The 26,797-nt window shown below is 48.3% G+C and overlaps 1 protein-coding gene across 2 annotated transcripts; it reads left to right on the plus strand.

Annotated features, from left to right (window-relative positions):
* The first annotated feature begins 2,735 nt into the window (after positions 1–2,735).
* LOC119443121 (uncharacterized) lies at positions 2,736–22,447 on the plus strand. 2 transcript variants are annotated; one of them, XR_007465763.1, is made up of 4 exons: positions 2,736–5,077; positions 17,513–17,845; positions 20,022–21,442; positions 21,485–22,447. XR_007465763.1 is itself a non-coding variant. In XM_037708273.2 (3 exons), exons 1-3 carry the CDS (start codon positions 4,638–4,640, stop codon positions 20,275–20,277), a joined length of 1,029 nt encoding a protein of 342 aa, XP_037564201.1. In that variant the 5' UTR covers positions 2,736–4,637; the 3' UTR covers positions 20,278–22,447. The 2 variants fall into 2 exon arrangements, 1 of the variants encoding a protein (XP_037564201.1); XM_037708273.2 differs by having other exon boundaries at positions 20,022–22,447.
* Positions 22,448–26,797: the final 4,350 nt, after the last annotated feature.

Genomic DNA, 26,797 nt, shown 5'->3' on the forward strand with positions numbered 1-26,797 from the left:
ATAAGACCACTTACATTGCCCCTGGAAAAACGTCTTTCCAGCAATGCATTTCAGTTTAAAAGTGAAGCCGACTTTAAGGGGAATCTGTGTAAGCTTGGTCTTTGTACGCTGGCTTTTCCACGTTCAGTGTTGCAGTGAATGAAGCCTACTTATGGTATGCAAACGATGCGATGCGGACGGGTCCCGATAACGCTATCGCGTTCTACTCTTAAAGGCAAAGCTAAAGCGTGCTCCAAGTTTTTTTATCAATCACTCAATTTTTATTATTTCACAAAATGCTTTACAGACAGAGGTATACAGAAGGAGGTCCCATAGTAAATACTGAATTGAGACCTCCTGTTCATGGTTAACATAAAAGTTGCAATGACAAGGAGAGTAGTTGAATCAGTACAATTACAAAAGTGATAAATAATGAGATACAGATATAAGTAAATTAAGATATTAATAGACAAGAATGTATCGGCAGTAAGTAATACTTGGTGCAACTAAGAAAAACACCATATATAAGTACAAACAAATGGAATCACCCTTGCCCCAATGCAGCCTTCGAACGGACGTCTCACCAGTGTCTGTTGCTCTGAGAAGGTATGTGAGCGAATGCGCGGGCAGCTTGTGCAAGTTCCACTCTTCAAGTATCGGCTATAAGAAGGTAGTTCCATTCTAACACGTTTACACCGCTCAGACTCTCGCGTTTCTGTGCGGTTACGAGCGCTTTTTCACCACTTTATTTGATAATTTAAATAAAGGCTTCAACACAGCACCTTATTTGATCATATCAATCGCTCAAAGATGCAGCGCATAGCCTATAGCCGCGACTTACGGTATTAACTCTCAAGAAGCATGAGAGCTGACAATAGTGCTAATCAGTACGATACATCGGGAAATGAATGTGTCAAACTTACAACAAGTTGGCGCCCTTTCCCCCAAGTAGAAATTTGCGAGCGGCAGTTATTTCAGAGTAGGAAAAGTATATTCGTATTTTTGTTCAGCCCCTTCGAATACCCGGCGGAACCAGACGGCAAAACTAGTAATACGCTATAAAATTGGGCGAGTTGGTTCATTGCAGCGCAAAGGCCGCGGCGACACTCGCAGAAAAAGAAACACGTACGCAGGGTCAAGGCGATGAACTAATAGTTTGAGTTTAGTTCAGGGCGTTGTCGTGCGTGCCTCTCTTATGTGTCGTCTCGTTTGTGTTTGCGATGCCGTCATGAAGGCAGTAACAGACAAGCCCAACGTCAGATGTGCAGTTTATATAATTGGAACGCAGACGCTATCCAGTACTCAGTGGTCAAAGTACCAGAAAAAAAGAGAGAAAAAAAAATACCAACCCAGGCGGTATCTTATGGCTCATTTCAGTTCGCGAGCAGGGTCACATTCCTGTTCGCCCACTGGAAAGCGCTATATTCCTCCGCTGCACAATACTGTGGTATGGCATGGAGTGGAAGCTACATACGAGGCATGCTCGACCACATTTCCTAGTCTAAAATAGCCTTGTGACGCTCGATTCACAGAGAGGCGCAAGTTGCGCGAGCCAAGAAACTCGCGTTCTTGCTCGGGTTGTTGGGAAACTATGCTGTAGTAGCAAGGGATATCGCGCAACCGCCGAGAGATCGTGGAGTGTGAGAGGCAGTAATGGAGGCCATCAATAAGGAACTACTTCGTTGACTTCAAGGACCGATCGAAAGCTCGCAAAGCCGATCGAGTGAAGACGCCACCAAGGTTTGTCCGGCAGGTCTATTCCGAATCGGTAAGTCGGACACGCGCTGGACCAATGCCAGCCGACGACGCCGGTTAGAGTGTGTCCAAGTGATCGGAGTAAATTTAAATTACCGAGCCTTCAAATAGGTGCACGAAACAGCGTGCTATCGCGCAAACTCCCTTTCTCTGAGGACGAGTTTGCCTTCGCAACGGGGTGGTTGTCTTACAATTGGCGTCAGCGTCCATTTTAACACTTGTAGTACGCGCTGAACTTTTATGAATGCGCAAAAGAATGCACTGAAAGATGAGTGTTCCGGCTGCGCAAGACGACAAGTCCACGGTTGACCCGAAGCAAAGAAGACCGGTCGAGACCAAAAGGAAAGCGTTGCTGCTACTGCACTGTTATCGGCATGATAATAAGGTCGTAAAAGATGTAAGAGCATTCGAACCGTCGTGTACTAGTCCTTACATTGCGATGTTATTTCGATGTTTGAACGGATCAAGGTCAGGCTTATTGGTCCTCCCTCTAGAATCGTGGCTACGTGACTTTTGAGGTGTCATGAGACTGTTAGATGTAAACGACGGGTCATTTCGTTCAATGTCGCGCGAGCGACATTCATAAGCCAAGTACTTTTTCAAGTACTTTTTTCTGCAAGCCAGGCGCGTTGGCTAGAGCCCTCAGTGAATGACAGTAGCAACAACACAATCTCCTTTAGAGAGCCGGAGAAGGCACGCGCCCGCAATAAAACTATATTGTTGTTAACGGGGACGCGTCCTTTTAGAAGGCGTCATAAATGCACTGTTGCTGTAGATAAGTGCGACACCCGCGGCGCGCGCATCGCATCACCAAGTTTTCAGGAGATGCGCGCTCGCCGCTCAGTTGAAGCAACGCCAACGAGACGATAAAGCGCGCGAGGAGAGTCGCCGCTCTAAATACACGCAGATAAAGCGCGCAGGCAGCAAACGGTTCGTTTCCAGTCTGGCGACTCGATCGTCCGGCGGGGCCCACGTCGAGGTCACCCGCTGCGATGGGCCAGCGAGAGGGGCGGCCGCTGCCAAGAAGAGGCCTCACTCGCCACGAGGGGTGCGAGACGGACGGGGATATCAGCTCGTTCAGGCCACTATCGGCCGACACGGCTCGAGCACGCGGACGAGCGAGCGCTAAGTGGAGAAGAGAAATCGCTGAGCGCCAGAATGAAAACACGACCGCAGAAGTCGCTACGCCAGCTCCGCTGACAGATAACAATAAGGGCTTGCGTAAGAGCGGAGGTTGCGCCTGTTGCGGCGAGAGACGAGGAAGCGGGGAACGCGAACGCGCGCGCAGCGCCTCGAGCGAGAATTGCGGACCGCGTGAGAAGCAGCTGTCGGCGGTGCTCCTTTCCCTACGCCGAGAGTGGGTGAACACGACATTTACGCTGTATGTGTTTCACCTCGCGAACGTCGCCAGAAGGAGGCAACGTAGCCGACATAGCTGCACGATTGCCTGGAATCGCTGGCGCGCCCCAAGAAGGGCCAGGGAAAGGAGTCGTACTCTTGAAAGCCAATGTGGACCCACTGTCGTCTAGCTGATGCCGTAATTGGGACGCGGCATCGTCGGTCGTCGGCGCGCAGATATTGCAACAACGCGACCACGTGCTCCGAGGAAACAACCGGGCTCCCGCGCTCCGAACAGCTGAGCGCAGCAACGGCTTGCCGCAGCTGAGTGCCGGGGGGTGTCAGCGCCGACGTCGAGCCTCTCAACAAAGGCGGCAGAGCGCTACAACGATCACGAGGCGGCGTCTGTGCACAAGACGAAAGTGAGCGCCCGTGCCTCTGCTGCCGATTTCGCGATCTGATTTGGGCGTTTGTGCCTGCTCAAAAGGGTCCGCCAAACAGCTAGCCCCGACCCCCGACCACAGGAAGGATTCCGCTAGCGTCCACTCTCGTCGCTGGCCCTTCCTGCTCCGCCCAACGAGGTCCGCGCAGCTCTCGCGCGGCTCTGTTTCTCCGGCTCGCCGCGAGCGAGCTATTTGCGGCCCGAGCTGCCGAGAAGGTCGCTCTCTCTCCTCCCCAAGTTCCCCTGAAACACTGCCTCGACGAAGCACAACTCGGAAACGTGGACGGGCCTTGGCTCTAGCTCGGCGCGCGCCAGGAGTGTCTGCAATTTCGCTTTTCGTAAGGACGAGCAAAAAACTGCACGGAGCGAGTGAGTTCGAAAGGGCTGTCGCAGTTGCAACACTCGAGCATGTGACGACGAGCCGCACGTAGCCTCAGCAGTAGGGCCCAAGGCTTTCACTCGTCGCGCTGGGAGGCCGCGCGCTTGGCAACCAAGGAAGCCCGCGCTCCCTCTGCAGTGCCGCAAGCAAGGCCATCGACCCGAAGAAGCCGTGCAACGAGCGGAACATTGCTGCAACAAAGACAACCCCGAATCGTTCGTTAAGCCAACCTGGGCTTCTCCGAGATCGAAGCTGGCAGTGCCTCAGAATCGGCCCCCGATAGTCACGTCGCTCGGAAACAACGTTAGCGCTACAGGCATAACAGCGAGGAGAACGCCTGCCATACGTAAAGCACGGCACATCTGTCGGCATCGGCAGTCTAGTCGTTCCGAAGCCATTGAGGAAAGAGGAAGTGGGACACCTTCGCGAGACGTCTTAAAATGACAGACGGAGAGGAGTGCCGAATGGTTTCTACAAGTGCGCCGAGATAAAGCTAGGTGACCACACCTAGGCAAAACCGCGCGCAGAAGGCGGCGAAAGGCAAGCGCTGTCTTCTCGGACTTCTCCCACAGATCAAGGCCGGGCCTGCTGCGCAGACGTCCGTGGTTGCTGTGCACGTTGCAAACGGCGTCGTGACAACGATACGTAGCTTGACGCCGTTGAGTGTCTCCTGGCTGACGACCACTGCAGCGGACCAGCGAAGCGACGACCGCGGCCGATGTGTGCTCGTGCAGTGGCGGCGGCATGCACGTGTACTCGCACCACCCGTTTCTGGCGCTGGCCTTCGTGGCGGCGGCAGCCGTGCTGTTCATCTACCCGTTCGTGCTGCGCTTCAACGTCTACAAGGAGACACTGGTGGCGATGGCCGTGTCTGACGTCATCCCGGTGCGCGAACGCATCTCCACCGTCTGGTGCTCGGCCCAGGAGCTGGTGATGAACCACAGCTTCGACGCGCACGTGTTCCGCGACTCGGACGGGACGGTGACGGCGCCCATGGGCAGGACCCTGGAGCTGTCGCTCACCATGACGGTGCCCAAGCAGACGTACGAGTACTGGGGCTTCTACTTCGTTGCCGGCTCGAACTTCACGGTGTCCGTGTGCTCGCGCCTCTCCGGCGCCGCGTTCTCCCTCATCCGGGGCCCCGCGGCGCTGGGCAAGTGCCTCACGGCCCTCGAGACCAAGCGGTGAGTCGGAGTGAGGCGCGTCTCACTTACGTCGTCGTCTAAATGCGACGTGCCATCTTTTACAACGTGCTCGTAAAACGCATCGAGACCCGTGGCAGTGTTCGAAGCGGGCGCGACGAGTAATGGCAGAACACGCGCACTGGCACTCGTCTCGCTTAAATTTGCCGCTCAACGCCTTGACGCCACCCGCGTGCTTCTCCCCATACGTTTCGCGATGTGTTCGCGCCAATGCCATTAATGAGACGCGCTCGGGTTGTGATTGTCTACGTTTACATGGATCTGATGCGCTATAGAATTGCGATCGATGCGCCAATGCCGCGTTCGTATATAGAGGGTGACCCAACTATCATGTACCAAAATTTAAAAATATGAAAATGCCACGTAGCTGGACAGAACCAAGGTAATGTTGTTTGTTGTCGCTTGGAGATACTCAGACAATTTTTTTTTCATTCCGCCTAATTGCATAATTAGTCTTAATTAATTAATCAACATCTCAAATATTATAAGTAGATGGAAAGTGTCAATGAGAAAATTGTACAGCAACATGAAAAACTCCCGATACAGCTTTCTGTTGCTCAATACGTTTGCTCAATACGTGCTGCTACATAAAAGTGATTTTCCGAGCGTGAAAGAAGCAAATACACGCAACATTGCCGCGCTCGAAAAAAAAAAAAAAAAACAATTTTATGTAGCACGTATTGAGCAACAGAAAGCTGTATCGGGAGTTTTTCATGGTGCTCTACATTTTTCATATTGACACTATTCATCTAATTATAATATTTGAGAAGTTTATTAATCAATTTAATTAAGACTAATTATTTAATTAGGCGGAATGCAAAAAATAGTCTGAGTATGTCCAAGCGACAACAAACAACATTACCTTGGTTCTGTCCAGCTACGTGGCATTCGCATATTTTTAAATCTTGGTGCATGATAGTTGGGACACCCTGTATATACGTGGGTCTTCACGCTGCATAGTCTTTTTAAGCACGTCAAACAAGCATGCGCTAATCAAAGGTCACAGAGAGAAGGAGAGAGAGATAAAGTTAAAATTTTATAACTGGACAAGTTAGCCTAGCGATGGGCTTGGCACGGTCTACTCTATAGGCGTAATTGGCGGCAGCGCATGAACGAGAAATAAAAGACACACATAAACAGACGTGCGAAACGCACTGGCAGACACGAGATCTGCAGAGTCTCACTGATGCCTGTTTCCCGTAGGAATGCTAGCAGAGCGTTTTAATAGCGCACAATTAAAGCAGAGGCAGCTAGGCTAACGCCACGGTCAAAGGTCATACTGTCGCTAAACGAACGTCAGACTTGCTGGAAATAATGATTTGAACTACCCGATCTCGTCCATCATGCCGAAAAAGAGCAAGAAACAAAACAACAAACGACCTTTAGAATACCGCGTTTGTTAGGTATGCATATGTTTACCGTGCATTCAACCACTTTATGGATGAAGTCGAGACTCCATCATCAACTTAAACAAGATTTTATACAGGGTGCCTTTGTTTTTTAGACTATAAGGATTTTCTGTAAAAATGCCATGAGCGTATTGAACGTGGCGTTTTTGCAGAGGAGTTCCGGGGCATACTTTGCCGCGAATAGCGTTTCAGAAGAATGTAGTTAACGAAAATTCTTAAATTATCTTTCATTGGAACCTTTTGGGGTGTTGTTCTTATGTCAAATTTGGAGGCAGTCACATTTTAATGGCCCCAATAAAAAAAAATCTTGAAAATCAGACCTAGTTCGAAATATCCGTCATCGAATTTCAACGCTCATTCCAGGCAATAAAGAAGGCAGCCCCCGCTCTCAGAAGGAAACGCGGCCGTGACGAAAAGCGCGACGCAGTTTGACACTGAACGTCGCGGCACATACTGATACGCATACTTGCCAACTCCTGAATTCTTCGTAAAGTTTACGCATTGGAAGGAATCGTTGTACAATTTTATGAATGTTGCCTCAAGTTTGACGAAAAATTAATTTTGTTCGCGAGAATGTTTTAAGGGTGTTGAAGGATGGGACGAGCAAGATTGAATTAAAGAAATTGCGATGGTACCTGCGCTGCGCTGATGCAAGGATTCAAACTTGCTCCGAACACGTTTATTCGGACAACTTCCTGAAAAAGGCTAAATCGGCAAAACCAAAGTCGCTGACAAGGTCATTGCGATCTAAAAACACTATTGCTTCTAAGTTTCTACTGTGCCTAGCTTGCTGCTGCTCCTTATGTGCTGCATCTAAGCGTAAATAATCGTAAATGAAGTGCGCATGTATCCCACGAAAGGTCGGGGCAAATATAAACAAAAATGCGCGCTTCTCGGGAATTATGATATTCACTGAACCGACGAGTAATTACGTGGTGTCAATTCAACAGCAAGTCATACCCATAGTCAAGCAATATAAGCACCTCGGCGTATACATAAACGAAGGAAAGACTTACTCAAGCAACCACCAAGATAATCTGAAAATAAAGTGGAAGCGGAATGCAGCAATAATGAAACACAGCACTGTGGGGCCACAATAAATACGAGGTGGTGCGTGGGATCTGGAAAGGGGTAATGGTGCCAGTGCTAACGTTCGCAAATGCCATTCTATGCTTAATTAAAATCGGATGTCTTGTTGGGATTGGAAGTTAACCAAATATCAGTAGGCCGGTTGGCTTTGGGAGCCCACGGTAAAACCACAAATGAGGCAGTACAAGGTGACATGGGTTGGGCCTCTTTTGAAGTCAGAGAAGCACAGAGGAAAATCAGTTTTGAAGAAAGACTCAGGAACATGGATGAAAATAAATGGGCGGCTAAAGTGCACAAGTTTCTGTACCTGAAAATCGTGGACAGGAATGGAGGAAGAGGTCAAGAAAGTTGGCAACCAAGCACAGGGCAAAACAAAGCGTAAATAGACAACCAGGAATCATCAGAAAGAAAGTGAGAGAAACAGAGACAGTGAATTGGATGCAAAGAATTGAAATAAAAAAGACCGCGAATATGTACAATAATGGGAGCAAAGAAATTAGAAGAGAAAATCTGTACGATAACACAAAGGGCAGTGCCTCGCTATTTGTACTCGAGCTGGTTGCCTAAGGTCAAAAACATACCGGAGCAAATATTCGCAGCTACAGATGAGGCATGTGTATGCTGCAGCAAAAATCCGGAGACCGTTGAACACATCCTAATGGAATGCGAAGGGATTCACCCAGTGAGACGGGTAGGTAGCGTACACCTACCAGAAGGTGGTTGTTAGAAGGTGTACGTTAGAAGGCGTACGTTAGATGGCGTGCGTGCGTGCGTGCGTGCGTGCGTGCGTGTACTCGTGTTCCGATTATTTATGCACTCGCACAAAGCTTCGCTGTATACAGATTCCAACTCGTTGGACCTGCTGCATTTTTTGTGCAATATTTAGTGACATTTTCGTCATTCACGTGCAGATAGTTTTCGTTATTAGAATGCTCAAATATAGCGCTATTAAACTATTCTTCGCTTATTTCTTGCGTTACGATGCTTTATAACGAAAATGCAAAGATAACTTCAAAGGCTGCTCGAAGGACAATGAAGCCAGTGCTTTCTGAATTTCAACGTAAACTAAAATATTCCCAACAGCATCACGTCGCTTGAGATAACGATTTCAGATGACTCCTCAATTTATATAAGGTGAAATTATAATGAAGCGTCCGCAAGTGATATGCGAAGTGAGGCCGCTGCGCTATGATTGCCGGATGCTTTAGAACGAAGATTTTCAGATCACCGCACTCATCATTACCGCATAGAGCGAACTCTATTTGGCCTTGTTATCGTCGGCACGAAGCAACCGCGGGTATAGGACTTGAGAGCGCGCAAGACGTCATAGCAAGCGGTCTGGAAAAACGACGCGAGAGGAGCGACGTCGAAGCAGCTTCTCTCTCTCTCTCTCTCTGCACCATCGTCTCATGCGGCATTAAAGCAGTTGGCTTTGATATCGAGGAGAAGACGGTATATTGCTGATGTTTTGCAAAGGAAAACATAAAGCTTCCGCATTAATTAAACCAACTGACGCCAGCGCAGAATGTTAGTGTGAAAAAGTTATACATTGTTTCAAATCGCTTGAGGCGAAAATATAGTGGAGCCGTTGACAGCGGAGAGACTGCACGGAAAGAAAGCGGCACAGAGAAGTAACATCCAAGCACGTGAGGGAACGAGTTGTTGACGTTAAGCCCGGAGCAACGTATGCGTTCCGCAGGGCGCTCGTGAATAAACAAACACGAGCTAGCTCGGTTGGCAAACGGGCTCGCGCTATTGCGCTGCCCAGTGAGGCGGCGTTCTGCAAAGAGCACGAGGGTCCGATACCCTCCCGTCGCTTCTCGATATGGGGGGAGGAGGGAGGGGGCGAAATTAATATTGTGCAGGAGCCATCGACAATGATTGAATGTAAATTAATAGCCCGATCGAACGAGAGAACAAGCGAATGAATGAACGAGCTAATAAACGTTTTCCTTGCCGAGTCCGACCACCGACCAACCACCACAACAAGCGAAAGAAAGCTACTCGCCTGAAAAAAAAAAAAAAGAGAGAGAGAGAGAGAGAAAAGGAAAGAAAGCATGCACTGAGGTACTGATACAAATCAAGTAAGCTCAGATTGTGAAAATTATTATGGAGCTGTCCAATATGCTGCACTATTCCGACTGTGTGTTACTTCCGGCCTCGAGAATAAACCAGTATGCATGCATAATGTTTTTTTTTTTTCACGACACTCGACCAATTATCCCATCGTTCCTGAGCTGCCATTCAGGTGATCCTTGACAGTGTATCACTGCATGATTGCATGTTTGCAAGACGTATTCAAGATGCCACATTGGAAGTGCTTATAGGGTTACGAACGTCATTTTCTTGTTCAGCAACGCTCGAAATGACTTAAACAAATGATCGAGTAGCTGAACCGGCTACGTCTAAGGGTAGATTTGAAGATTAACATGTAAAATACTAAAACGATTTCAACGGCATGGCAAGGGAACAAAAATTTGTAATCTTCACACTGTGATGGAGTACGTACGTTGATCCACAGGCCGCCCGAACGATGAACCGTCCGGACGAACAAAAACAGCTCGGAAAGGCAGACACTCTCCAGCACACCTGAGAACCCTCCCAAATTTCTTGTATAGTTTAAGAACGTGGGCTCCTTTTACAAGTTTACGAATGTTGCTTCTAGTTCTGCGAAAATATAAAGATATGTTCGCGAAGAAGTTTGATCGGTCTCCGAACTTTCCGTTGGAATTCTTCTGATGGCGAGAGGACGTGCGCCAGGGGTTATTTACTTCGAGCAAGATTATAAAGACAAATTCCTGAAGCAGGTGAAATAGGCAGCAGCAAATTCGCCAAAAAGGTCTCCGTGATCTAAAAGCAAGCTGTTGCTTGTCAGTCTTGGTTTCATGTTGCTTGTGTGCTGCGCCTAAAGGTATTGAAGTGCATATTTGCCTCTCAAAAGGCGTGTGTTCAGAGAAGGCTTTAAGGTAGAAACAAAAATGTCGCAGTTTCGCCCGAAAGGCGAAGCATCAATTGCGATAGCAAACTTGTAGAGAGCTATTCGGAGTAGGGATAAAAGTTTTAACGGCTGCATAAACTTGGACACATTCGCTTACTAACTGAATTAACAAGCGTGGTGTCAGCGCGGACAAGCAAACATGAATAGATCACACTGAATGACCGCAGACAACCACTGTCAAAGCGCTGGCAGCAAGTGCAGCCGCCGAGGCGGGCGAAGGTTCGTGCGGTCTATCGCTTCAACGGAAACTGAGCGGCAAATGCACAGCGCATACAAAGGTCAGAGCCGTGTGGAGATCGCTTTTAAGAGACGGTGCGGGCGACCGCCACAGCCGGGCAAAGTACAAGGTAGTTATTGGCAGAGTAGAAGCTGCCCGCCCCCCCCTCCCTCCCTCCTTCCCGCGCTGCCTTCCCGCTTTCTTGCTTTGGCGTGGGGTATTGAGTGGCCAGTTCCCCTTGCGCCCGGTTGCAAGATACGCATTTGGTGCCGCAACACAGCGTCCCGCCTCCCTCCCATACCCCCACGGCCTTTCGCGCGACGGTCGCGTTTGCTTTCTGCCGTGCGTTCGCTCTCCGTGATAGCGCGCGTCCCCCCCGCGCGCTTTCACTCGCGCATACGGCGCGCGGCGACGATTTTATCGCCCTTGGGCTTTATACGGAACCTCACGGCGACGGCAGAAATCCGGTTGAAGTGTCCAAATAATTGCTATCGCAATAAAACTCTTTACAGCTAACTGTAAGGTATACTTGGACTTGTCTCGCGGACTCGAGCACTGCCTAGCTGAGGTGTTGGTATATTAGCAAATTGACAATCAGCCGAACGCGATGCAGAGCCAGCGGGCAAGGCCTCGGACAAGCGTCACTTTGTGGGTAAAGCAGCAGGAGTGACTGCATGGTGTAGCTGTTGAGAGCCTGGGAGATTATGCGACTTCAACCTGGGCGATCAGTAGGGAACGCTGAAAGCCGCTAGAAACGACTCTACTACCAGCCCGTGAGTACCGCGGGAGTCTCACAGATTAACGGATAACCAAGTAAAGAGCATTATCTATCCTTAGAAAGATAAAAGGAACAAGGAGGATGGAAAGAGCCCTTCAATTGTGCGACCCTTGAAGCCTGAATTTTCAGAACACGTAAACCAACGCTATGACGTGACGGCTTCCACTATGATCTGATAGCTTCCACTATGATGGCTTCCACTATGATCTGTCGCGTATCATTTTGTCGTCTTCTAATCGATATGAATTTACAGAATGCGGCAACGATTCAAGCGCTCGCTCGGGAATCCATGTAGCTGCTCCAGAACCAACAGTAAAATTCGTCAATCGTTGTAGCAACTTCTCAGATGCTGCATTTACATGAACCCGATGTGAGCGGATCGAGTCAAATCGGGCTGACTCGCTTCTGACGATTCTGGACAAGGACGGCACACAGCGTCGAGCCGAGACATCAACGAATTCGAACTGCGCTTCCGGTTCCCGCTGCCGTCTGCAACAGCTCTGTGGGTCTCAGCGCTACGATGAGCTTGCACTGCACTTGTCCTGATATTATTCCCGCTGCCGGCACATAAATCGCGACGTCACTGCGGTCCCGGGCAAGTGTCGGCGCTGGCGGGCCCGACCCGTCCGCGTTTACAAGCATATATGACTCGGTCAACCTACCCCAGGACGTCGGGCTCATTCATGAGTCAGCCCCACCGGCTAGCGTTTTACGTGAACTGCACAGCCATATTCCATCTCGACAAAGCTGACTCGACCCGCTTCTGTCGGGTTCAGGTATAAACGCCCCAAGAGAAGCTCGAAAGAGATAGCAGACGTGTGACATGCGAACAGCCACAACGCTCCCTCGCGCGTGCACTGTCGCTGCGACACTCGCCGGCCTGCCATTGTGATTGCGTCAGCGTGCGGCCAATCTGTCTTCACGAGCACTCCATAGATGAGCACTCGGCGGACGGCTGACGCCCGCAGCGTTGTCACGGCAGGCGCTCTGTCGATTGTGTCGCGTGAACCGCGTAGCAACAAAACAGTCCGCAGAGCCAACGGAAAAATAAAGATCCTGTAACAGGCCCTTCTGCACACTCGGATAACTTTGCCGATTTGATAATGCAACATTTTATAGAATCGCAGGAAGGTCGTAAGAGGTTTCATTAGAACAATTAAAAGCTCTACCTCTGTTGCGAGCTACACCTCTATATCAGGTGAAGCGACGTAGTTCTGAGCTCGATTGCTCATTGTTAGAGTTATTCAGAGTACAATTATGTGCGAGTGCTCGTATCCTGCCGTATTTAAGGATAGGATAGATGGATAAAGCTTTATTTGGTCTATTTAAATGTGGTTGGGCCCCTAGATGTCCGGGAGCCCCCTGGCCGACATCTCTGATGCTACTCGAAAAACGCGAGTTATTTCAAAAATTATCGATTTTTTGTTTTATCTTGTTTTGGTAAGTTTAGTATCTGTTCTGTTAGGAAAATAAAAATCAAAGCCGAGATTCATCTGGAAATGGGTTAAAGTTGTGTCTAAGGAGCACAAGGTGGCTGTTAAAAGCCCGAAAGTGAGCCATCTTCTCGCGGCCGCTCGCTGTTGTGGATCGCATGAGGATCTTGGCCATGCCTCATCCTCCCAATAACCATGACAATAACCATGACAATAACCCAATAACCATGGCAAAAAGGACGACGCGGCAACCATGGCCGCGTCGTCCTTTTTTTTTTTTTTTTTTTTTTGAGCGCCGCGACTTTCCATTTTTAACTTTAAAATTAGTTTTTCTCAAAACGCAATTCTTTGCAACTTTTTGAGTTTGCCCATCTTGTTTTTGGTATTTCTGGTGCGCGGATCTGCATGAAATTTTGCCCAGGTTTTCTCTAAGGTGTGAGGAGTGCCGTTATCTCCTTTAAACCTCAGTACTATTTATATACACATTCGAAAAATTGCGAGTAAACACTTACTGGGGTCCGCGGGTATTGTTGACTTCCCACGTTCGACTTTCTCACATGGATTAAATATTTTACATGCACTTTCTACTTAGTTTTCGGCATTCTGCACAGTCCAATTGCAGCAAAATGAACCATCAGTGGTCCATAAATATGGAAGTTTCATGATGGAAAAAAAAAAAAGGAGGCGGGGGGGGGGGGGCGAATGGCATATAATGTTTTACACTTTTTCATGGTGCAGAACAAAACGTATGAAACTCGAAAGAAAACGAATTATATATTTGAAATCAGCATAAAAACTATATCAACTGCCCAAGTTTCATTCCTCTAGGGTGAATAAAAAAAGTGTTTTCTAGTAGCACCTCCCCCTTAAGTGACAACTCGATCTTTTTTCTGTAGACACCGCACCCCTCTGCTATAATGCCCTCTAGGTAAAGTGGGTAAGTGAAATAAGAAACAAATAAGTTGTGACGACAAGCACTTCGGCGAACATTTATCATCCACTTACAATGTGAAAACATTATGAAACTAACGCTCCTACGTGATGCCGCGAACGCATGCGTATACGGTCGCCCATGCAGCGTTCTCGCTCTTCATGTTACATCGAGATGCAGTGTTACAGCGATAGCAGGTCAAGGGTGCTTTCTTCAAGCTTTTCGTGACGTATCGTTACGTTTCCCTTGGCAGGAGAAGTCGACAGATAAATGCACTTGTCCCCGCCCACGATTCGCGATTTGTCACCTAGCCACGTATAGACGAGTCCTGGGTCTACGTCAGCCGTCGTCGTTCCGTCGTCACTGTATTTGTTCCTTAATTTGGCTCATTGTCTTTTCATGGGATGCAATGTAAAGACATCTTGCATCCTTCAGCTCATCATTCATCATCATCATTCAGCTCGAAGTGTCCACGTCGATCGTTCGCTCTTATTGTAACCACGAAATTGCATCATCGTTGGCAAAAGATTGCGTCACTGGGATTTATAGCGTCTGCGTGCAACGTCTACGTCAGCTATTGAAACACGATACTCGGAGCGCGCGAGTGGCGGCGCCTTTTGTGCTGGGCGCTGGGGACACCACGCTGATTAATTGTGTTGCACGACGAAGGCGAGATTGTGACAGAATCTCTGGGCGCAAAACAGCTCCGGCAGCCATGCGCGGTTCGAGTAATCGCTGAGCGCTGTATGCGTGCACTTCTTGCTAGATTATACTTGGCGCGTGGTGTGTTAGGAAACGCGAGCAAGCGCGCAAGAAGAGCCAATTCCGCGTTGCGAGAGCGTGCGGGCGTAGACCGCTCTGTCGGCGAGCGAGGCAGCAACAGCAAAATTAAGTCACGTGATTTCGCAAGCACATCGCTTCCCCTACGTCCTGCCTCGAGGTGTCAACAAGCGAAGCAGCGTTCTCGCAGAATCGAAACGGACTCGGCCCTAATGACGAACTCACGTAGTGACGAACTGGATTTTCCTCAATTGAGTCGCGTTGACAGGGCAACAGGCTGCGACCGGAAGCGTATGCGACAGGAATAAAGACGCCCCGAAAGTGCAAAAGCCCAGCAATTACTCTCCCTATTTTTCTCTTTCTATCTCCCCTTTACCTTACCCCTAGTGCAGGGTAGCAAACCGGATCCTCTTCTGGTTGACCTCCCTGTCTTTCCTCTCCTTGCTCTCTCTCTCCCAGCAATGAAGCCTTCCCCCTTTCGTGCAGTTTCTTTGTTTATGTCGTTGTTTCGTTTCTCTCTAATTATGGCGCATATCCACTATATGAGAATTGGCCAAACATCTAAAATATTTAAAAAGTACATTAAGTTCTTTAATATAACATGTTGCTGTACTAATTGGTACGTTCTTGTAGGTAATAATAAGCGCGAACATTCGACGGGACAGCGAGACAGACGCCTGTCCTTTGTCTGTCTCATTGTCCCGTCTAAAGTTCGCGCTTATTATTCCGCACATTTAGTTTTGTCTACGGAGCAAACCGCACATTTGGGAAAAACAAAAAAACAAAAGAAAAGTAAAATAACAATGTATCCCAGAATTTCGCGTGGAAGTCACCTTGAAACAAATCGAGATTCCTCAACGGCTGCATCCCTATGGCATTGAGAGGAAGCTCCTGCAGTGTCGGCAATTGAAGGATTCAGTCCAATGCGGCCAAACGGTTCTGCTGTGACGCGGATCATTTCCTTGCCACGGTCTTCCTGTCTGCTTCTTTTGCGGCTCGAGCGACAGCGAACTAGCAGCAGGAGGAAAATATTTCCATTCAGCGGGCTGCGAGCTTTCCAGGAAAGCTAGACGAAGTAGAAAAGCGTTTAATTATACGTTCGCGTTAAGAGTTAGCATGGTTCGCGCTGCTCGGTGGTCGTTTTGTCTGCGCTTTGTGGACGCTGCTGAAATTGCACTCGACTGTCTCGTGTTGCGCGAAGCTTCGGAGTTTCAAGTAAGTTAGGCTGGATGCCATGTATGTGGTCGCATCTTAGTGCACATTCAATAGCGGTACGTGACCGCTTGCCGGCCGCTACAAAACAATTGTATAGAAGCAATAGCGGCAGAAAAATGTAAAAGGATGGAAAGAGGTGTCATTGATGAATTCATTATCATCATCAGCCTATATTTATGTCCACTGCAGGACGAAGGCCTCTCCCTGCCATCTCCAATTACCCCTGTCTTGCGCTAGCTGATTCCAGCTTGCGCCAGCAAATTTCCTAACTTCATCACCCCACCTAGTTTTCTGCCGTCCTCGACTGCGCTTCCCTTCTCTTCGTATCCATTCTGTAACTCTAACGGTCCACCGGTTATCCATCCTACGCATTACATGGCCTGCCCAGCTCCATTTTTTCCGCTTAATGTCAACTAAAATATCGGCTATCCCCGTTTGTTCCCTGATCCACACCGCTCTCATCCTGTCTCTTAACGTTAGGTTAACGCTGGGTCTATCATAGACGCCGTAGCGGAGGTCCCCGGATTAATTCTGACCACCTGGGGTTCTTTACCGTGCGCCTAATTGTATAGGCAAGAGGGCGCTCGAGTCTACGGTGCTGACGTTTCGCAAAAGTGATTTGTCAAAACGAAACTACGACGGGGATTTCCGCCTCACTCGTACAGAAATGTGGGCCCGTTGTCGACCACAGTGGCGAGCGTTGAGGCGCGCTATAGGCTTTTCCGACCAGACAACGACACGATTTTAAAGAGACAATATTTCGGTCCGGGAGCCACATACATCATCGTGCATGGAGGCCCTTGTATATTTGACATTGCGTAGCTTCCTTAATGTATAGGAGGCGATAGTGTACACACGGTCTGTATGCGCAAGTGAGGATACTAAGTGTACAACTTGAACGATTAAAGCAAATTACGCGAGGTGCCTCTCTTTCTTTACATCTTAACTCGACACCGGCATGTTTCCGAGAGGCAAGTGATCTGTCTGTGTACGCGATACGACGCAAACGGCGGCAGTGTATTAATAGGTGTATCTGCTGGAAATTCTATATCATTCAAGCCTCTCTGAAAAAAAAAAGTTTATGCCGTTCTCCCGACGACGACTAAATCATTGCAGAAGGATAATAATAATAATAATAATAATAATAATAATAATAATAATAATAATAATAATAATAATAATAATAATAATAATAATAATAATAATGAAGCGCCGTAAAACTGCCTCATACGTATACCGGGTCGCAGATGATCGTCACCAAACATGGGAGAATGGGTGGGCATGCTTGAATGCCGTAGCATCACGGGCGCAATGCGGCGCCATTTTTCACGCCCAAACCACAAGGCAGCTACTTTAGCGCGACGTCGCGTTTGTTGAGAAAAAGTTCTCGTAAGATTCGCTAGGTTTGAGCTTTTGGTTCCGTTAGAACTAATGTAGTATTTGTTTGTCGATGAACAAATAACCGAGCAGGCGATCTCCGACTGTCATGACATTTCATGACGTCACGAGAAACTAGCGCGGCATCTTGACCACCACTTCGCTGTTCGGCCGTGTGGCGGCGCTGCAGGCGCGGCCTGGACGAGTCGGACGAGAAGACGGACTCGGACGAGCCTGGCGAGGACGAGTCGTCGCCGGAGTCGGACGACCAGTCGTCCACCATCTCGAGCAGCGAGGGCCTGATGCTCAACGAGACGCTGGGCATCAGCGTCTGCAACAACGCGCTCTTCCACGTGCCCCTGCGCTGGACGTACAGCTGCGGCACGGCCCACGACCGCCGCGACCACCGGCACAACATCAGCTACGCCGTGCCGGCCTCCGACTTCTACTACGTGTTCTTCGCCAGCAACCCGCCGCTGTACGTCACGCCCAACACGATCGTCGCCGACTTCTACCTCGACAGGTGGGCTTGCCTCAACTTTCATGTAGTTCTCAGGCCTCGTACGGCGCTGTAACTTGAGTGCGCAACTGCGAGGCATGAGTGCGAAAGCGTTGGAGTTCTTGCATGCCACGGGGCAGGACGAGCGGCGTTATAGTAGGGCGCTGTGCAATGTAGTACATGCGCATCCACCCCTTCCTTCCTTGCTCGTTCCTCCCTATACCTCCCCTCTTCACCAGTAGCAGCCGCACCAGCGCAGGCCGACTTCTTCCCCTTTCGTGTAAAGAAATTTTTTCTCCGTCTCATGTCGCTTGGAAGTGCGGCATCCTGTCAGCCTCGATTATCGAGGTGGCACAGGCGGACGTTTTACTATATAAAGCGCGAAAGCAGATCCGCACATTCTACACAGTCCAATTGCAGCAAAATGAACCATCAGAGGTCCATAAATATGGAAGTTTCATGATCCGCACAGAGCACCGAGGACACCGCGTACTTCTCTGGGACAATAGAAAAAGGAGAATAACAATAATCAGAAGACATACACGCGAACAGAACAGGCTAATATCCGTTTCGAGGAAATTGTCTCAGCCAACAAGGAGCATATAATGCCAATAATGTGTTGCAGTGGGCAAGTTGGTTCTGTGACATGATGGGACACTGCGCTGCGAAGCAACACTTTCGACACAGACGTAAAGACATTATTTACACACATGAAGCGATGTTGTGGACGAGCTACGCTGCATGCGCGTCCTATAATGGCTTAGCTATTTACGTCCGTTATTTAAGATAGCTTTGCAACGACCTATTCTCTGCTACATCATCCGCCATTGGAAAATTGACATCACAGTGCACTGCTCGTTTTCCTTTACCATGCATGGCGTCGCGGCCTGGAGAACGAGCCTGCGGGTGCACAGACTGCAGGCCGCTGCCCTACGCAGTGGTTTGCTATAGTCAAGCGGCGTGTGGCAAAGCGCCATCTGACACACCGAAGTGAACAGTCCTCTGAAAAAAAAAAAAAAATTGCATCCTATAGAAAGCCTATGGATATTTTCTGTGGAGTCAACGTATTGTCTTTACAGGAAGCCTGTGGGCTCCAGATGTTACACATTTTGTTGGCTAATGTCCGTTATAGATCATGGTAGACCAGTGAAAATAGTTAGAAAAAAATTGAAACAACATAAACATATTATATAACAAGATATATAAGTTTATAAAAAGCCAAGGTTGTCTGCGAGAAGGCTATAGACTTTAGAAGAGCTTCCTGTTTGGCTAGTCGATGTTCTTTATTGACGCATATGCTTATAGTGACGAAAAAAAAAAAACAACTGACAGAACGATAAGACAAGCATCTGCCTTGTCTTCTCTTTCGTTTGTGACTATAAAAACTGCAAACGTTTAAAGACAATCAATAGACCCTCTAAATTCATATTTATGAGGGGTACGCGTTCAGCGTCACCGGAAGCACTTTGTGCGCGCTGGCTTGAGAAATTGCATCTGAAGTTCGGGCGAAGCAGCAGCCATATGACTTACTTTAGCGGAGCAAAAATTACAGCGCAGAGAAGCAGGCTTCTGAGTTCCGAAATATACGTGCTGATTGTTTTAAGCAATGATGTTCTTCAGTTATTTATATATAGTTTCTTCTGACCAAGTTTAACTTATTCACATTTGTATAGGTAGTAACTTTAGTGCTCATATCGCGCATCAGTGGAAATTGCAGCTGGTCAGCGCTGAATGCGTGTACACTTACGGCAGGCATCCCAAGACTCTAGTATTAGTTTCATGACATCGGCCCCAAAATTTTAGACGAAATGAATAGGCATTCCACGAAAAGCACTATGTATTTAGTCGATGACCGCCTTCAGTTCCGCGAATGCGGTACGTTCTCGAAATGTTAATAAAAAAGCCGGTTAGTGAATTTTACTCTTGAAGCAAACTTTGACCAGCGCAAACAAGAGTTTTCTTCGCGCTGGTCAATGTTTGCTTCAAGATCATCAACCAACGAACTCGCACCAGAGTCCTGCTAAGAATTTTAGTCAATTACGGATTATTTTGGCGCTTATCGTGCAATCTTGACCGACACAAATTATCGTTCTCTCCTGAGCGCCGTATTTTTTAGCAGTTGCTGACAGTGGTCGCTGAAACACTTCGCACTCTATGTATAAATATCTCTTGCATCGATGTGTCGTGCACACGTTCGCAGGATGGCGTACAACGTGTCCAGGAGCTACAGTCCGGAGACGCACTCGTGCGTGAACACGACCAACTGCTCGGTGCCTCTGGACTTTCTGTCCAACGAGTACGTCGTGGTGGACATGCAAGGTGAGCCCAGGGGATCCACGCGCCTCAACTGGACCTCTGACGTGCTCACGTCGCGCTGCCTGCCACGCAAGGGCGTCTACTTCGTCTTCTACTTCGTCTTCGGACTCTTCGTCATGATGGCTGCCTTTCAGGGCTGATGGCGGTCGGCAACGGATTATGAACGTGCACATGTGTGAGGAAGCGCGCCAACTGCTGTGTGTTACGGTGACTCGTGATATTCGCGCTCGTGCAATTACACGAGGTTCGCCGGCTGTGTCGGAATCGGCTTTCAACCGCCTCGCAGCACATGTGGCGCGCCAGCAGCAGATGAAGCTAGCCCGTGTGACACGATATGATGAACCCCACAACTGCAGGAGAGTGCTGCAGTACAGTGAGCGGCTCATTTTAATCAGACAGCTGCCGTGATCGCACCTCCACCTCACGGACGTCCTGAAAAAGAAATCGTCGCTTCACCTCATCTTCATCACACGATTCATTCTGCCTGCGCGAGGTTTTTATGATTATATGGCCATTTCTTACGCACGATGTCTCAGGCATGTGAACCGAACGTTACTCAGGCGATGCGTTTGCCAGCAGAGCAGGCGCGCTTCACCGCGACTTCGCAAGATGGCGGAGGTTTCCCTGAAGCGACGAGTGACTTCGTTCATGACGTGGCGACCTCAGCGCCGTAATGGCTGAATAACCAACATTCAGTGCTGAAGGAATCAAACATCGATTTGATGGGCGCTTAGTGAATCGATCATGTGTCGGCATACAAGAGACAATACGGAAGAGAAGAATCTCGCAAGGTGCACTTGCAGAGAGTCTGCGCAAGATGCCGACGATCACTGATAAAAGCCTTCACTTCATAGCACCGTGGTTCGACGATAGCGGATGCCTATCGCAATGACGTCAGTGGCCAGGCATGTCTTGCATACAGTTGATGGGTCCTTCCACCATCCGTGCCAGCGCACTGTCGAGACACTTTGAGACACCTTAAAGCGCCAATTCTGTGCAGCGCCGATTGAAATCTCAGGCGCACTGCCGGTCACAGGGGCTGTGGCGGGCAGTGATGCATTGCACGCACTACCCACGCACCCAGGGGCATGCACCTTGGCTGCACAAGTCATTTGAGAGCCATCTCCGCGCTTTTAGAACGTTCACACCAAAGCAGCCAGCAGAAATAGCATGTTGCAAGCCAAGTGTTATGTATGTACGCACTATATTGATCATCCTGCACGAAATTTACGCGCAGGGTTCACGCACGCACGCAGTCCGGGTACATGCTGGTGGCCTTTGTAAAGAGGCGGCACTGATGACGTTGTCCTGCAACATTGAGCTGCAACACTGAGCTGCAACACTGAGCTGCAACATTGAGCTGCAACATTGAGCAGTGTCACGAAGGAAAGTTCCATGAAGGGAGCTTAAACACTGAGCGCGGCAAAGGCCTTGCGGCTATACTACAGGTGTCCAATCCTGTCAATGTAGTGCGCTGGTATGCACGACATCTCGTGTGCTTTCACGTACAACACAAATTGAACAGGGCAAAACATAGCCGCCATAAGGCGGGCGATAATGTGCATTGATAAGCTCCCGCTGCGATGTACCAGCTAATCATTATCAACGCGGGGCTCTGCTAGGTGTCGTTGTTCTAAGGCTTGTGTATATATATAATAAAAGTCATCGCCTGCTAAACAGTGAGCGAGAAATGTCGGGCATGTGAGGGCAGTCGAGGGTTCCTTTGCCGACTTTCATACTAAAAAATTCTGGGGTTTAAGAAACGCCCTAGAAATGTCCACATGCTACATGATTAGTGTAGGCGAACATTTATACTTAGTCACGGCGGTGGGTGTCTTTATAGCATGTCAAAATGTCTGGATGGCGTTGTACAGATAGCCCGTGTTCTGTGCCGCATCTGGCTGCACACTACGCCTGCGACTTTCACTCACTTTCATTGTTCAGACAACTGGCTAAGCCAATCTGCCTGCATTGAAGATGTGCCAAACATAATGCTATAGGGATTATACGCAACAAATAATTTTAAACGACTCACAATTGAAGCACAACACGCATGTTTATATATCAGACTGTTTCTCTGAAGAAATGCACGCAGCGCTCAGGCGACTGATAAAAGAATATTGGGACCAAGCGGCATCCATCAAGAATAGATTTCGTAAGTAAAAGCGGTATACCTCGTTGTAAGTCCCTGAACCTTAGCACACCGCATCGATTCTGGTGTGATGTCTGAGAGCGTCTATGTACAAGAAATACGCTTGTAATGTACAGTGTACATGGGTATGAAAGAATAAAAACAGAAAAAGACTGAAATATTTTGCTGTTCTTCTTTTGGGGCGAGCCGATATTTTGTCCTTTTTTTGGGGCGAGCCGTGCTTGCAAACTATCGGGTGCGAGGAGTTACAAAGTCGCCATCTATCGGAAGCGCCTCGCTTGCGCAGTATGAGGTGTAACGCGGCACGTTCCTCATAGGTTTGTCTGTCGGCGCTCAACAAAAACACCACGCGGGAGCCCCCCTCCCCCTCTCCCCCTGTCTCTCCTTACCCTTCCCCAGTGCAGGGTAGCAAACTGGATATCTACCTTCCGGTTAACCTCCCTGCCGTTCGCATCTCATTTATATATCTCTCTCGAAACGAGGGAAAATTTCTACTGTCAAAATAATAATTCTGGGCAAATAGAAAGCACAGAATGGTTTGCAGGCGTCATCTCTTTACCGAAAACGTACAGTGACCTCCCACTGCGCGCAGTCGCCGCGATGGAGTCCTCCGAACAGGCTTCTTGCGTGAAAGGTAGGCAATCGCTGAGAGCAAACTATGTGAAATATGTTATTATAATGGGCTGTATAATCAAATGGAGCATAACAGAATGAAGCCTCAAGGCAACGATCCCACAGGTTCGCAGCAACCGACTGCGCGTCTGCATGCATGTCCGCGCACAATTTTTCTCTTACGCTGGGAGCGCGTTTTGGCACCGCGCCGTGAGCTTTAGGCGGGCATCATATGAGCATTTGACAGTACGTAAGCAACCATTGTTGCGTGGACGCTACCGCACAACTGTTCAAAAATAATTTCGCGAAGTGCCGTCGCGACGATTCAATCTTTTTTTTTTTTTTCTTCTTCTAAACTCTTGGACATTTCAATATCATTTCTCATGTTGCGTCGCACTGCACGCTTATCGGTATTCTCAGCGAGCAATTTCTCGCTGCTTCTTTTTCTTAATGCAGTACATAAATTGTTTGGAACTAACAGAAACATGACCATATGTCATGCCTTTTTTTTTAATGTACTTCTTACCGCTCCCTTTCCACACCAGTGAACTTGCCAGTATCTAGCATCAACAAGTTCATAGACAAAAACTTCATGACATTAGCCGGGCAGCGCGCACGGGCGAGCTTCCCAGTGCGCGCTTCCATGCTTCGAACATCGCAGCCCCGACGCCGTAGCAGAAACCTTCCTCGCGGAAGTGCTTGCTGCACACCCGTGTTGTAGCCGATGGCTGCTTGCCGGTTCTAAGTTTTGCGATCCAAGCAGCTTGTCCTGCGGGTACGTGTGGAGGCTGACACCTAGCCCCGTTGCGTACGTTCGGCGGCACTGCGGCACCCAGCAGCAGCCTGCCATGTTGGACGCCTTCAAAGGCAGCCACTACCTATACTATAGTGCTCTCAAGTGTTGTCAAGCAGACGCACGAAGCGGGGAAACCACCCCGCTTAATCAGAACTGGAGCGCAGGTGGAACTTAAAACTTTAGTGGCTTTCGCTTTCAGCTCTCTTCGGCGCTTCCGAAGCAGCCGACGCGACCGCTGTGTCCACGTGATCCCTCATTACACGTCACGCCAGCTTTTCCAGTGGTGGAGCTCACCCCCAATATCTTCGCTGTCACCGAGGAGGTGTATACACACAGCGGAAGCCAAAGGAGCTGTGTTCATCTTTCCCTTCGCATTCTATGCTACTAACTGGAGCTTAGCTTTAAAAGTTTTTAAAGATAAAATGCAGTGGCGATATAGCGGTAAATGCGAGAGAAATGCGTTAGCATTACGTCGCACCACTTTGAGGTCCCGGATGCATGATTTAAACCGCATTCACCACATTGTTCACTCGCCACACGTCCTGCCTCTTCGAGGAGCGAAGTGCAACTGACGGCAGACCACCCCCGTCAGGTGCACTATCATCATCAGCCTGTGTCCACTGCAGGCCTCTCCCAGCCATCTCCAATTACCCCTGCCTTGCGATATCTCGAATATCTCAGCGCAACCTCCGGTTTGCAGATGACATTGTTCTATTCAGCAATAATGGGGACGAATTACAACAAATGATTGAGGACCTTAACCGAGAAAGTGTATTAAATATTAATATGCAGACGACAAAGGTAATCGTCAATAGCCTGGCAAGGGAACAAGAATTCACGATCGCCAGTCAGCCTCTAGAGTCTGTGAAGGAGTACGTTTATGTATGTCAGTTACTCACAGGGGACCCTGATCGTGAGAAGGAAATTTACGGAAGAATAAAATTGTGTTGGAGTGCATATACGGCAGGCATCGCCAAATCCTGACTGGGAGCTTACCACTGTCGTTGAAAAGAAAAGTGTACAATCATTGCACTCTACCGGTGCTAACATATGGGGAAGAAACTTGGAGGTTAACAAAGAAGCTCGAGAACAAGTTAAGGACCGCTCAAAGAGCAATGGAACGAAAACATGTTAGGCCTAACGTTGTGAGACAGGAAGAGAGCGGTGTGGATCAGAGAACGAACGGGGATAGCCGAGATGCTAGTTGACATTAAGCTGAAGAAATGGAGCTGGGCAGACCATGTAATGCGTAGGATGGAGATGGATAACCGGTGAACTATTAGATTTACACAATGGATACCAAGAGAAGGGAACCGCAGTCGAGGACGGCAGAAAACTAGGTGAGGTGATGAAGTTAGGAAATTTGCAGGTGCAAGTTGGAATCAGCACTATATATATATATGTATATATAGTGCTGATTCCAACAGGAACTTGAATTCCACAACTGGAATTCGCAGCCCCTATCTGCTCACCTCATCAAGCTTACCTAATCGCGACTCTCGAGTCAGTCCAAAACCGCGCCGCCCGCTTCATTGTCAGAGATTATCACCGCGACTCTAGCGTGACTAGCATTAAGTCATCTTTATCTCTCTCATCTCTTGCATCGCGAAGAACCATAGCATTGCTTTGTCTGTTTCAGAAAATTGTCCATAGCACGCGCCCGTCCACCCTGCCGCTCACACGTCCATCTTGTACATCTCGGCGTCTGCATAATCATCTCAGTTTCCAGCGTATCTTTGGCCGAACTAATGCTTTCAATTCATCCGCGTTACCACGTGCCATTCAGCATTGGAATAACCTACCAAACGACATAGTTGACATTCTTGACCCTGATTCCTTCAAAGCACGCTTATGCATATTATTTCCATAATTCATCACAAGTAACCTTATTGCGCACCTAAGTAATTGCCTATAGCGCAGTAGTGTAGTTTTTTTTTTTTTTCGTTAACATTGTTCTTTCATCTTCACCTGCTACCAATTGTATAATTTCTTGGTACTCCTCTTTTGCTACTTCACACAGTCGTTTGGTTTCATTTATCGCGTTATTTATATTATTAGATATTTGTTCTTTCATGTTTACCCGCTAACAATGTATAATTTCTTTGTACTCCTTCTTCCTTTTTGCTAATTTCCTGTACCCTCCCCTCACGCAATACTCCTTCGGGAGCCTGTGAGGTAACTGAATAAATAAATAAATAAATATATAACGTCACACACACACACACACACACACACACACACACACACACACACACACACACACACACACACACACACACACACACACACACACACATACATACATACATACATACATACATACATACATACATACATACATACACACATATATATATATATATATATATATATATATATATATATATATATATATATATATATATATATATATCACGAAGGCCGGACCCCGGCCGAACCATTGGAAATAAATCATCGTTTTTTTTCGTACGTGCGTCCTCAACCTCCAAGTTCCTGTTCAACTACCGGATCCCGGCATAACCTCACTTCATATATATACATACCACATGACCGGCTTCCCACATTGGACACACACATGCACATTTTTCCACTTTGACACTCCTAATGCTAATGCATTTAAAATGAAGTTAATTTGAACAACCGAAACATGCAGGTATCCACTAAATAAAGGTAGAGAAGTTGGCGCCACTTAACGTGATGTCAGAAGAAAGTGACGCACGCAGACAAAGATCGCAGTTTTTTAAGGGCAGCAACGGATTGCTGATAGGATCGCTGTCCGATAGACCCTTTTCGCGGAGCAGTTTGCTCTGGAGGAACGAGATGGCGCTTTCGGTGGCGCGCCGTACGTTGCCTCGACTAGCGATCGGTGCACGCATACGAAACCATTGCTGCTTCTGCACTGCTATTGTGCGATCACCTGTCGGAAATGCAAGTGGGTGTTCGCTAACACACTCCATTTATGCTGCAATATGTGGAACGGTAGAGGGAAGGCGTGTGTAGTAGGTGGCTGCAAAAATAGTGACCGGCATATTAAGAAATGGAATGAATCTGTGTATCCACGGACCGCTGCTGTACATAAGCGCAGCCCGTGTTTCCGGCC

Source organism: Dermacentor silvarum, chromosome 2, assembly GCF_013339745.2.
Source record: "Dermacentor silvarum isolate Dsil-2018 chromosome 2, BIME_Dsil_1.4, whole genome shotgun sequence".
NCBI classification, from domain to species: domain Eukaryota; kingdom Metazoa; phylum Arthropoda; class Arachnida; order Ixodida; family Ixodidae; genus Dermacentor; species Dermacentor silvarum.

Coding starts and splice junctions, on each gene's coding strand:
- LOC119443121 (XM_037708273.2), top strand. CDS start 4,638: ATGCACGTGTACTCGCACCACCCGTTTCTGGCGCTGGCCTTCGTGGCG. Junction 5,078..17,512: donor ACGGCCCTCGAGACCAAGCG/GTGAGTCGGAGT, acceptor GCGGCGCTGCAG/GCGCGGCCTGGACGAGTCGG. Junction 17,846..20,021: donor GCCGACTTCTACCTCGACAG/GTGGGCTTGCCT, acceptor ACACGTTCGCAG/GATGGCGTACAACGTGTCCA.